This window comes from Balaenoptera physalus (genome assembly GCF_965194825.1).
Source record: "Balaenoptera physalus genome assembly, chromosome: 3".
NCBI classification, from domain to species: Eukaryota; Metazoa; Chordata; class Mammalia; order Artiodactyla; family Balaenopteridae; genus Balaenoptera; species Balaenoptera physalus.
This window is the reverse complement of record NC_138890.1, coordinates 168782228-168795351: the sequence shown is the minus strand read 5'-3', so window position 1 is coordinate 168795351 and position 13124 is coordinate 168782228. Positions and strand designations below refer to the sequence as shown.

The 13124-nt window shown below is 43.6% G+C and overlaps 1 protein-coding gene across 5 annotated transcripts in view; it reads left to right on the top strand.

Annotated features, from left to right (window-relative positions):
• The window catches only part of ANKRD33B (ankyrin repeat domain 33B), an 87697-nt gene that overhangs the window by 15191 nt on the left and 59382 nt on the right, over positions 1 to 13124 (top strand). The window contains exon 2 of one of the 5 annotated variants that reach the window (XM_082458360.1): positions 3821 to 4071. The exons of the other annotated variants lie outside the window; for them this stretch is intronic. Coding sequence (XP_082314486.1) covers positions 3821 to 4024 — 204 coding nt within the window. The 3' untranslated portion in view covers positions 4025 to 4071. Of the gene's footprint in view, positions 1 to 3820; positions 4072 to 13124 lie in introns of those variants that run through there. 5 annotated transcript variants of the gene reach the window in all.

Here is a 13124-nt window from a genome sequence, read left to right as displayed (position 1 = left end):
TCCTGGGTCCCGGCCTCACCCTCTTGAGCTCTGATTTCTTTCCTCCCAACCCACCCCTGGAACTGCTCATGGCCGCGGCAGGGCTGCCTGCCTCCCCTACCCCCCAGCATTTTGGGCACTGTTGTCTGCATGATCTTGACCGTGGCCTGACTGGGGGTGGAAGTATCCATTACCTGCAGCTGGGATCACGCCCCCAGAAGCCACTTCCTGGGACTCCATAGGTCTCCCACACATCGCCCACTTCCGGTTTCCCCTGGGCCTTCTGGTTGCCACTTCTTTGCCCTGAGGCTCTCTTAACCCGCTTCTCTCTTTACTCCCTGTGGTGGTTTTTTTTTTTTTTTTTTTTTAATTTATTTTTGCTGTGTTGGGTCTTCGTTTCTGTGCGAGGGCTTTCTCTAGTTGCGGCGAGCGGAGGCCACTCTTCATGGCGGTGCATGGGCCTCTCACTATCGCGGCCTCTCTTGTTGCGGAGCACAGGCTCCAGACGCGCAGGCTCAGCAATTGTGGCTCACGGGCCCAGTTGCTCCGTGGCATGTGGGATCTTCCCAGACCAGGGCCCGAACCCGTGTCCCCTGCATTGGCAGGCAGACTCTCAACCACTGCGCCACCAGGGAAGCCCATGTGGTGGTTATTTTTAAGTGTCAGCTGGGTTAGGCTGTAACACCTAGTTATTCAACCACACTAGTGCCATGAAAGTGTTCTGTGCATGTGGTTAACAGCCATGATCAGTTGACTTGAACTCAGGATGACCACGGACAGTCTGGGTGGGCCTCATCCAATCAGTTGAAGGCCTCAAGAGCAAAAGCAGGTTTCTTGGGAAGAAGGAATTCTGCCTCCAGACAGTGGCATCAGCTCCTGCCTGAGTTTCCAGCCTGCCAACCCCACCATCGTGTGAGCCAGTTCCTTAAGTGTCTGTATCCCCTGTTGGTTCTGTCTCTGCAGCACCCTGACTCGCGTATTCCTTGGGAATCTCACCTGCTTGGCAGAGCCCCCCGGGCTTGTACAGCTGATGCCAGCTCTCAGCCCTCGACTGCTCTCCCAGGAGTCACACTTGCATTCAAGATCAACTGCAGGGTTTCTCCCGCCAACCTCCCAGCATCTTGTACTTTTCTGTGAACTCATCCCAACGCCCCAGCCCCAACTTTTGGGCACCATTTCTGTTGCCAAGACTTTGTGGGGATGTAACCTGTGCAGCTCCAGCGCTCCGTGTTTGAGAGGGCCTGTGTTTGGAGTGCTGCTCTGCTGTTGCTGTCTTGACATTCTTAATGATTTTGAACCTGGGGTCCCTTGTTTTCACTTGGCACTGGGGCTACAAATTACGTAGCTGACTCTGATTGCCCCATGCTGCTGGCTGCTCATGTTTGCAACCCTGGAGGTGACCCAGCCTTGCTCAGCTCCCATTTCCAGTCGTGTTCTAAGCACTGCACAGTCTCCAGTGATGGTCCCCACTTTTCACTGGAGTCTCACCACCTCTCTAACTGAGGCTTTGAGACATCTCACTTTAACAAATGTGGTACTTCCTCTCCGGTCTCCCCACTGCATCTCACCACTTTCCGGTCTGTTCTGCGACTACTGGATTTATTTTCATTTGTGTGGCTCGTGTTATAACAGCATCATCTTCAGAAGCCCTTCCTTGAAGGCCCCTGACAATACGTGTTTCAAATGCCTGCCTGATTTTCCACAGTTTCCTTTTGTGTCACAGAAGCGGGTGACTTTCTGTCCCCACAGCCATGGTAGATCCTTATTCTCCCTGGGACACACATTGTTCCCTTCTCTCTACTGCAAGGCAGTGTCACCTTCCCCGTGAACTCCCATGCCCCTTGCTGAATGGTTTCTCTCTGACTTTGGAATCTCATCACAATTTGCAATTTGTTTATGAAACTCCTTTCTTTCTGCTTTGTTTTATAACGATTTGTTGATGATTGATGTCTCTGAGCTTGATGAGCTCCATGAGGGAAAGTCCTCAGCATCATTCATTCAGCTTGTGTTCTCTTCAGTCAAACAGAGTTTGTTGCACATAGTAGGTGATTTGTATCTGCTTATTGGATAAAATTGGGCTACTGTGTCTTGCTACCAGTTATATAACCTTGATTTGAAAATACTTAAAAAGATAGTTTCAGGTCTTACATTTAAGCCATTAATCATTTTGAGTTGATTTTTGTGGTTGGTGTAAGATAAGGGTCCAATTTCATTCTTTTGCAAATGGATACAGTTTTTCCAGTACCATTTACTGAAGAGATTATCCTTTTTCCATTGTGTATTCTTGGTGTCTTTGTCTAAAATTAGTTGACCATACATGGTTGGGTTTATTTCTGGGCTCTCTCTTCTGTTCCATTGATTTATGTGTCTGTTTTTGTGCCAATACTATACTGTTTTGATTATTATAGCTTTGTAATATAATTTGAAATAAGGAAGTGTGATGCTTTCAACCTTGTTCTTCTTTCTCAAGATTGCTTTGGCTAGTTGGGGTCTTTTGTGATTCCATATGGATTTTAGGATTCTTTTTCCTATTTCTGTGAAAAATGCCATTAGAATTTTGATAGGGATTGTGTTGACTCTGTATACCTCTTTGGATAGCATGGACATTTTAACGATATTAATTTTCTATATCTTTCCATTTATTTGTGTCTTCTTCAATTTCTTTCACCAGTGTTTTGTAGTTTTCAGTGTAAAGATCTTCACCCCCTTGGTTAAATTTATTCCTAGGTATTTTATTCTTTTTGATGCCATTGTAAATGGGATTGTTTTCTTGATGTCCTCTTTTGGATAGATCTTGGTTGGTGTAAAGAAATGCAATTGATTTTTGCATGTAGATTTTGTATCCTGCAACTTTACTGAACTTGTTTATTCTAACAGTTTCTTTTTTGGTGGAGTCTTTAAGGTTTTCTCTATATAGGATCATACCATTTGCAAACAGATAATTTTACTTCTTCCTTTCTTATTTGGATGCCTTTTATTTCTTTTTCTTGTCTGATAGCTCTGGCTAGTACTTCCAGTACTGTGTTGAATAGATATGGTGAGAGTGGTCATCCTTGCCTTGTATCAGAAGTTAGAGGAAAGACTTTCAGTTTTACCCCATTGATTATGATGTTAGCTGTGGGCTTGCTATAAATGGCCTTTATTGTGTTGAGACTTCTCAACCTTGGCACTACTGACATTTGGGGCTAAATAATTCTTTGTTGTGGGAGCTGTCCCGTGCATTGTAGGATGTTGAGCAGCTGCCCTGGCCTCCACCCACTAGATGCCAGTAGCACACCCACCCTGCCCCAGTGTGACAACCAAAAATGTCCCCAGACATTGCCAAATGTCCCTGGGTGGGTGGGGGGAACAAAACCACTCCCTGCTTGAAAATTACTGAAATAGAGAATAAAGGCAGCAAAATTGTTTGAGTTGTGGACAAGAGTGCCTTTTTACATGGAGAAATTCCCGAGGTTGTAGAAGGATCTAGAGTATTTGTCAAGCCTGGTTGCTCTCTCCTCCCTCTTCTCAGTGAAAGTTGGGTCAGGTGTTTTTTAAAGTTAAAGAATTTACATGGCTTAGCAGAAAAATTATATCCACCAGCTCCTCCGAGTCCACAAAATGAGAGAAACCTATGATTAGAATTCCCAGCACTTGTAAACACTCCTCAGTTTCTTATTTGGAGTATTTCTGGTTAGAATCTTAACATTTGACCGTACTTTCCTTTTGAAAAATACTCATAATTGGACAAGTTGTGCTTTTAAAAATGTAATACGAGGAGATTAGCCCCAGGAGGCATGACACATCCACTCCAAATTTCACTGAGTCTGCCTTTCACGATGATCACTCCATCTTTCTCCAGACTGAGGAGGACCTTGGAGGCGGCCACCACGTGCTCAGTGGACATTTAATTGATAATGAAGCTTATGAGGAGCCAGAGATGACCACTTCATGCCTAGCAAGATGGCGTGCAGTGCGTTCTACCAGGAAAACTATCAAACGCTGTGCAGCAGTTCCTCCTTTAAAAAGAAATATCACAGGGCTTCCCTGGTGGCGCAGTGGTTGAGAGTCTGCCTGCCAGTTCAGGGGACGCGGGTCGAGCCCTGATCTGGGAGGATCCCACATGCTGCGGAGCAACTAGGCCCGTGAGCCACAACTACTGAGCCCGTGCGCCACAACTACTGAAGCCTGCGCGTCTGGAGCCTGTGTTCCACAGCGGGAGAGGCCGCGATAGTGGGAGGCCAGCGCACTGCGATGAAGAGTGGCCCCCACCTGCCGCAACTGGAGGAAGCCCTCGCACAGAGGCGAAGACCCAACACAGCCAAAAAAAATAAAAATAAATAAATAAATAAATAATTTTTTTTAAAAAAAGAAATATCACAAAAAAGTGTGTACCCTGCACCAGGCACTGTTCGAGGGAACAGAGCGCTGAGCAAAGGGGGAAATTCCCATTCAGATGGGGCTCACATGCTTTTGGGGAGGAGGAGAGGTAGACCAGGCAGAGCACGGGTTATGCAGTGTTGGGTGGATGCTGAAATTCTCCCTGAGGAGAGAACCTTCGAGTAAAGACACTGTGGAGGGGAGAGTCTCCCTGCATGGTTGTAGAGGAAGATTGGTCCAGGCAGATGGAGCAGCAAGAACAAAGGCTATGAGGTGGAGGACCCGGAATGTTCTGGAACAGCCAGGAGGCCAGAGAGGCTAGTGCAGAATGAAGTGGGGGAGCCAGCAGGAGCAGTGGTCTAGTGATACTACTCAGAGACAGACTTGGGCAACCAGTTAGAGCAGAAGAAAAAAGACCCACTTCCACTCAGATGTGAACGTTTTAGTAATGTCTCGCTGAGATTTGGTGCTCTTTCAGGAGGACAGAGTGTTCCAGGCCAGAGGTTTTTTAGGACTGGTGTGGTGAGCTTGTCTCTTGCATCATACCTAACTGGACTGCTGCCTTTTCAATATTCATGTAATTAGATCATCAGCTATTTCACGGACGCACATGGCATTTGAAACTGGACTCCCCAAACACTGTCCTTAGATTGACAGATCTGTTTTTGGGCTTGTCATCCGGTGTCCTTAAGCTTTGGCTTTTTATTATTTGTTTCTTTGTTTATTTATTTATATTTTTTGGCCACGCCGCGCAGCATGCGGAATCTTAGTTCCGGGACCAGGGATCGAACCTGCGCTCCTTACAATGGAAGTGCAGTGGCTTAACCACTGGACCGCCAGCGAAGTCCCAAGCTTTGGCTTTTTAGATCTGACTTCAAGTCTAGGGGACCATTTCTTGAACAGGAAATTTAAGAATGTGATTATGTGAGTCTGTGGAACACGAGGCTTCCCTCTTATGAAAGGAAACCCCGAGAAAAACCCCTCAAACGAGAAAGCACTTCCTGGGGGCTTGCGGCTTCCCCTGTTGGTCCGTGGCCTGGCTGCCCCGAGGCCTGTCTGTCTGAGAGGTGTGCTGGGTGCCCGGTCGGAAGAGGAGGTGCTGGGCCATGGGGTTTGACGGGTTTCCACCCGGGTTTGAGAACACCACATGGGGCATGCGTCAAACAGAGAGATGCGAGGTTCTGGGATCAGAGATTCAGGACGGCACCTCTGAGCCCTGCTAGGCCCCTCCCACCTCCTTCTTCACCTGCATGGAGGCACCCATCCATCCTCCACCCTTTCCAGATCTTCCCTGATGCCTTCTCAGTGCCCAGGGATGATGCCTTCTGCATGCCAGGCCCTGGGCGGGAGCCTGGAGGCCCAGAGAGCTACAAGTCCTGGGGCCCCATCCTCAAGGAACCGACAAACGGCAACATGGTCTTGAGAGTTTCTCCATGAGCTCAGTGCCACGCTGAGTAGTACAGTGGACCGTTGAACAATGGGGGGTTAGCGGCTCCACCCTCCCGTGCAGTGGAAAAGCCACATAACTGCCACCTCTGCCTGAGAAACAAAGGAATTGATAAGTGACTCACCCAAGGGCAGGAAGCGGAAACAGTTTGGACAGTCTGGACTCAAAGCCTAGTTGTTTTGCTTTCATATGTTGTGATCTCTAATCGGACAGAAACTTTCCCTCACACTTAGTTGATTTCAAGATCTGTAAAATGAAAATACATGCTATATTTATTGAAAAAAGTACATGTGTAAGTGGGCCTGTACAGTTCAGACCCATGGTGTTAGAGGGTCGGCTGTATTTCTTTTTTCCATTATGTGGTAGTAGGAAATCATGCAACTCTACAGGAAGGAGAAAGAGCCAGGGGGTCTTTACCTGGTTGGGAGTCATTGTTTGAATCTGATACACTGTGAAAACACCATGTGTATGGGTTCCTGTAATTCACTGTGTGTGTTTACATATGTGTATAATGTTTTCTTATCTCTATTTTCCATCTAGTTCATTACAACATTAGACCAACAGAATGGTTCTTGTCTGGTCTTTTCATGCTTAATTTTTTGGTGTGCCCTCTTTTGTGTGTGTGTGTGTGTGTCTGTGCTCTCTTAATGAGTAATTGAGGCAATTGCTATTGGTCTTCTGTAGTCAGAGCTGATTCAAACGGGAAAAGATTCTTCCAGTGCAAATGTGAGCCTTTTCCAATACATTTACATTTCTCTGGTCATTATCATGTGTTTTCTGGCTCTCAACAGCAGTATGTGCTTAGCTAAGAGGTTGGGAGACTCTTTTGCTTGCTGAATTTCAAGGGGCAATGAAGTTGGGGTACATGAAGGTTTCATTGGGCAGACGTTTCTGATGTTAATGATTTGTGAAACTCCTTCTGGATAGAGCTTGATTTTTTGCTGTGAATGAATGATCACACCATGCTCTGATCCTTGCTCCTTTACTCTGACATTTAACAGTAATATTTATTAGATATTTCTTTCTGCTTCCAATAGAAATATTTAGGTGTGGAAAATGGAAAAAAAAAAAAAACAGTACAAAGGAGAAAATAAAAACAAATGACCAGTACCTGGAGATAATGAAGTTAACATTTGATATGATCTGTTCATTTGTTTATCTATCTCTAAAGTTTATCTTATAAATAAAATTTTGGATCCTGCTTTTTTCACTTATAAGCATACTCTGAGCTCATTTCTATATGAAAAGTACTTTAGAATCTTGATTTTTTTCAAAACCCATTTCTGTACACATCATAGTTTAGTTAATCATTTTTGGGCATTTTGGTTGTTTCTGAGATTTTGCTCTGTGAATAATGCTCTGATGAATGGATGGGAATTGTTGGGTCTTGAGTGTGGATCCACGTGGTGGGTCCTATTATTTTCACAAAGACTTCTGCCTCTCCCTGGAGCAGTAGACTTCTCTCTCTGTAGCCTCATGTTTGGCTGGGCCTCTTGCTCTGGCAAATTCAGTGTGAGAAGTGACTTGAGTAACCTTGCTCATGATTTTTAAGACCCAGCATATGATCTGCCATACCCTCTTTTCCCCCAGTGATGAAACTCGTGATGTTCCAGGTAGAGGGAAAACAACATGGGAAGGAGCTGCAGCCCACTTACAGTGGACATGTCATGTGGGAAAGTAGACTTTTGTCATAAGCCATTGAAATTTGGGGGCTGCTTGTTACTGCCACACAACCTACTTATCCTGACTGACTATAATACATGGTAACAAATTGCCCTTTTTAGGAAGAGTGAACCTGCTTGTGCTCACCAGCAAGATAAGAGCGTGCCTTTCCTTCCACTTTGCCAAAGCTACTTATTTTAACTCTTTTTTTTTAATCTTTTCTAACTCATGGTCAAAAAATGATAACTCACTTTAACATGTGTGTCTTTGATGACTAGTGAGGTTAAAACATGTTTCCTATAACATGTTTACTAGCCGTTTAGCTTTCTTCTTTCTTTGATTTACTTCTTCATATCCCTTGCTCTTTTTTTGGGGGGGCGGGGTTAATCTGTCTTTTCTTCCTGAGTTCTAAGAACTTAAAAAATATGCTTAAGATATTATTCTTTGTCTAGCGCATGTTCCACATTGTTTTTCCAGTTGGCATGTATTTTTTAAATCTTATTTGGGGTTTATAGAATTTCTTGAATTTTTGGCTTGATATCTTTTGTCAGTTTGGGAAGATTCTTTGCCACAATCTTGTCAAATATTGTTTTGTCTCATTCTTCCCCCCCCCCCCGCCCCACGCCCCCACCATTCTATGACACCACATTCCCATATATTAGACCTTTCTACCATGCTCCGGTATCTCTTATGGTTTTTTTTTCCCCCTATCTTTTCCATCCTTTTTTTCCCTGTCTGGGCATTTTTGGCTAACTCATCTTCCAGTTTACTAATTCTCTCTTTAGTTTAATCTGCTTCTTAATTCCTTTTAAAATTCTTAGTTTTAGTTATTATATACTTTATTTCTAAAACTTTTATTTGATTCTTCTTTAGATTTCAGTTCTCTGCTAAAATTCTCCTTTTGTCATTACATGTGAATTATGGTCTCATACCTTCGGTATCTGTGTCTCTTGGAGATGTTTTCTATTGTCTGTCTGTTTTTCTCTTGGTCCTTTCTCCTGATATCTCTGGTAATTTGTTTTTTTTTTTAATGTTAGACACTGTATATGAAAAATTGAAGTAGTTCTAGATAGTGTTATCTTTCACCAGAGAAGATTTAATTTGCTTCTGGCAGCCAGAGTGGGGCAGATGATAGTAGGCTACATAGGTCTTTGTAAGGTCTGTCCTGTCTCTGGCTTGCCTTACTTGTGGGCCTAGCCTTTTGGGCTTCCCACAGAAAATGTTGGGTGTTCAACAGGCCTGTCACCCTTGGCAAGGCATGAACTCCCATGCTGTCTCCTTAACCCTTGAGACTGTGATCGACTCTGCCTGAGGCCTCTGATCATTGCTGCTGCTCTCTGCTTGGTTTCTCAGTCTCTTAGCCTTTATGAATCAGCAAATACTATGATGGGAAAAGGGATGAGAGTGGAAGCTTATCTCAGGGCGTTCACCTTCTTTCTTGGACATTGGGCCTGCAAGGCCTGGTTGTCTGGGAAGTCTGACGCCTCCAAATAGATTTAAAAACAGATTGTTCAGTCTTACTCATTGTTCTCAGTGGGAGAGTGGATCAAAGCTGGTTTTTCATGGCTGAACGTGGAAGTTTCTATCATTTGCGTTTTTACTTTCTTTATACTATTTTGCTGAGAAGGAATAGATTTTTGTTTAGTCAGATTTATCTGTCTTTTTCTTTATGGTTTCTGGCTTTGCTGTCATGCTTCGAAATGCTTTTCTAAAGCAAATTTAATAGTTATCTAAATTTTCTTGCAGCATTTTTATGGTTGTATGTTATTTAATGATTCATTCTGGCATAAGACGTGAGGTAAAGATCCAACCTTGTTTCCCAAATGACTAGGGCATTTGTCCAACACCATTAATTGAGTAATCCATCTTCTGTGAATATCTGAAATACAATCTTTTTTGTTAAGTATGTGGTGTCTCATTACTATTTTAATTTGCTTACTAGTTATTTTTCTGTTATTTATCCATTTAAAATATTGTACTCTTAGTATATTTACGCTGATATTTAATATATTTCTGTGATTACTTAAATAATCCTATATGTCATTAATTTTGGTTGCTGCTTTTAAATTTCCTTTTAATTTTGCTTATGATTTTTTATATAAATGTAAATTATGTTTTCATGTACAGTAAAATTTTTATTTGTTATTTTATTCATGGTTATAATGCTATTGAAACCCTTCCTTGTCTCATGATCAGTTAACTATTTTAGGATGTAAATATGTATGTATATATTTATTTTTGCTCTTAATTTTCTTTGATCTGTATTTTGATATATGTATGGAATGTGTGTGTGTGTGTGTGTGTGTGTGTGTGTATTTTTCCTGCATAATTGTCAACTTTTCAACAATGTTGGTTAAATAACCCATCCGTTTCCCAGATTCTTCCTTAAACACACCTTGACCTTTAATGACAAGGGTCTTATTTTGGGCCATTTGCTTAATTTTTTCCCATTTAATATACTTTTTTATCCTTCTTAGTATTTTGCTCTCCTCTTCCCATTTTTAAAAAACTGAGGTATAATTGACATATAACATTATATTAGTTTCAGGTGTACAAGATAATGATTAAATATTTGTATATACAGTCGCCCTTCTGTATCCACGGGTTCAGCACCTGCAGATCTGCATCCATAGATCAAATATATTTGGAAAAAAAAACTCCGGAAAGTTCCCAAAAGCAAAACTTGAACTTGAACCAGCTGGCAACTATTTACATAGCATTTACATTGTATTTATAGCTATTTACATAGCATTTACATTGTATTTATAGCTATTAACATAGCATTTACATTGTGTTAGGTATTATAAGGAATCTAGAGATGATTTAAAGTATATAGGACAACGTGTGTGGGTTATGTGCAAATACCATGCCATTTTATATAAGGGACTTGAGAGTCTGCTGATTTTAGTATCCGTGGGTGTCTTGGAACCGATTCCCTGGGGATACCAAGGGCCGACTGTCTTGTGAAATGACCACCACAAGTCCAGTTAACGTCCATCACTACACATCAGCACATTTTTTTTGCCTTCTGATGATAATGTTTAAGATCTTCTCTCTTAGCAACTTTCAAATATAAAATCCAGTATTGTTAACTATAGTCACAGTGCCGTACATTACATCCTCACAGCTCATTTATTTCATAACCGGACGTTTGTACCTTTTGACCCTCTTCCTCCTCTTCAGTTAAAGTCACGCACATACATGGTAGAAAAGAGGCTCTTACAGATGGGCTCCTATGAGCAGCCGCAGCTACTCACCCCAGACCGTCCCCTCTCCTGTCTGCTTCCCAGGACTGATAACCATCCCCACTTCCATCTCTTCTGGCAGCCACTCCCTGCTGATGTACAGCTTGCTCATAATGGGCACCTTGATTTATCCATTTGGAAGAATACCATTGACTTCCTGCAGTGACGGATGGAGTTTTTGCTGAACTGCACTCCTTTCTCCCCGGCTCCCTAATCAGACACGCCCACCCAGAATTCTTCGTGTTTATGGTTCTCATGCCTTGTTGTTTTGTGTGTTCTCAGCCTATTGACAGTGATGCTGTAGGCTAGGCCCGCCTGGGGCACTCACCTGGGCCCACTCTACCTGTGGCAGCCTCCACAGACATTTCCCCACCAGAGCCAGGGTCACGCCTGGACCAGCCCTTGTGGTTCTTCATAGGAGTGCAAGGCACACGTCAGCCACAATCAGCAGCAGACTTTGAAAGAACGAGTTTTATTGCTTTCAGGACCTGTAGGGCACACGGCATGCTTGGGGCCACACAGCAGAGGGGGTGAGGGTCGTCGGCGGGGGGAGAGAGAGAGAGAGAGAGAGAGAGAGAGAGAGAGAGAGAAAACGAACACCTGGGGTTCTGCCTTTATTGGCAGGGTGAGGGCCTAGGGTTCACTCTTTATGGGTGAATTTAAAACAAAAGAGTGGGAGTTAAAGTGCAGGAAGGGAAGCTGTCCGTCCACAGCTATCTAGATCACCTGGAGGTTTCTAAAAAGAGGAACATTATGTGTGGGGCTGCCTGCCGCTTTTTCGTAGTCGAATAGCTGGCGATGTGTTTATTCGAGATGGGTGTCTTTGAAGTGGATGCCTCAGCAATCAAAAGCTTAATGTCAGGCACTTACATTACAAATCACAAAAGCTAATCGTCAGGCACCTACACATGTATTCTATTTCAGCCTTGATTCCCTTTCCATCAGCTCTAGTCGGTATTTCTGGATTTCTCCTTCAGGGAAGGACATTCCTGGCCTTTCCCTACCTCCTCTGCCCCCATCACCTCTAGTCGGTATTTCTGGATTTCTCCTTCAGGGAAGGACATTCCTGGCCTTTCCCTACCTCCTCTGCCCCCATCACCTCTTGTTGTGTCCTCCTTATCTTTCTACTGACAAGATTAATAACAGTTTTTTCCTTTAATCTGTAATTAAGCTTATGTACACCTCGATTTTATCTGTTGATTGATTCTAATAGTTGGAAACAAGTAACATTTATATTACTATTATAACAGTGAAACTCTTGTTAATTGAAGAATTGAGTGTGCTCAGACCACCTTTCCTTTTCTATGCAATCACCCATTTTAAACTACGGCATATATTTACTTTATATTTCTTTTTCATTTCTTTTTTGTAAAGCTTTAGTGTTAACCTGTTACGCTCTTAAAAATAATAATAATAAAATAAATAAAAGGCCAGTCTTAGCTTTTATAGCTGCACTGTTGAAATTTGAATGTAGCATAGGACTTCCTTTGCTCTGAACCTCATTTCAGGTATCAAAACTTTACAGCCAGGGAGGGCTTCCCTGGTGGCGCAGTGGTGGAGAGTCTGCCTGCCAGTGCAGGGGACACGGGTTCAAGCCCTGGTCCGGGAGCATCCCACATGCCTCGGAGCAGCTGGGCCCACGAGCCACAACTACTGAGCCCGCGCACCTAGAGCCCGTGCTCTGCAGCAGGAGAACCTACCGCATGCAATGAGAGGCCCGTGCACCACAATGAAGAGTAGCCCCTGCTCGCTGCAACTGGAGGTAGCCCGCGTGCAGCAGCGAAGACCCAGCGCAGTTAAAAATGAATAAATAAAGCAAATAAATTTATTTAAAAAACCAAACAAACAAAAAACAAACATTATAGACAGGGAAATCTTTGCACCTTCCATTCGGTTTTGCTGTGAACCTAAAACTGCTCTATTTTTATTTTTTTGGCCGTGTGGCATGGCCTGTGGGATTTTAGTTCCCTGACCAGAGATGGAACCCAGGCCCTTGGCAGTGAGAGCACGGAGTCCTAACCATTGGACCACCAGGGCATTCCCTAAAACTGCTCTAAAAAATAAAGTCTGCTGCAACAACAGCGACAAAATGTTGAGGGTGTGTGTTTGGAGCATTTGATCAACTTACATGCTGATTTTGGAAGGACCCAAGGCACATGTCACTCTAAGTAAGAGACCGGAAAGCAGAATGAATTAGAGGCGGCAGGAGAGCGTCAGTGTTAGCTGTTCATTCGTCTGTGACTTACAGGTGTGTTCCGTGCCAGGGTACCATCTTCCCGTGGGTAAATCTTGTGAATGTAAAATTCTCCTTAGTTGGGAATTAGGAACTTGGCGTAGTGCGTGGGCTGAAAGCTGACGGGCTCTGCTCGGAACTCGTGTTCCAGAGAACCGTAAGCTCAGGCGAGGCCTGGGGTCTCCCTGCTGTCGATGTG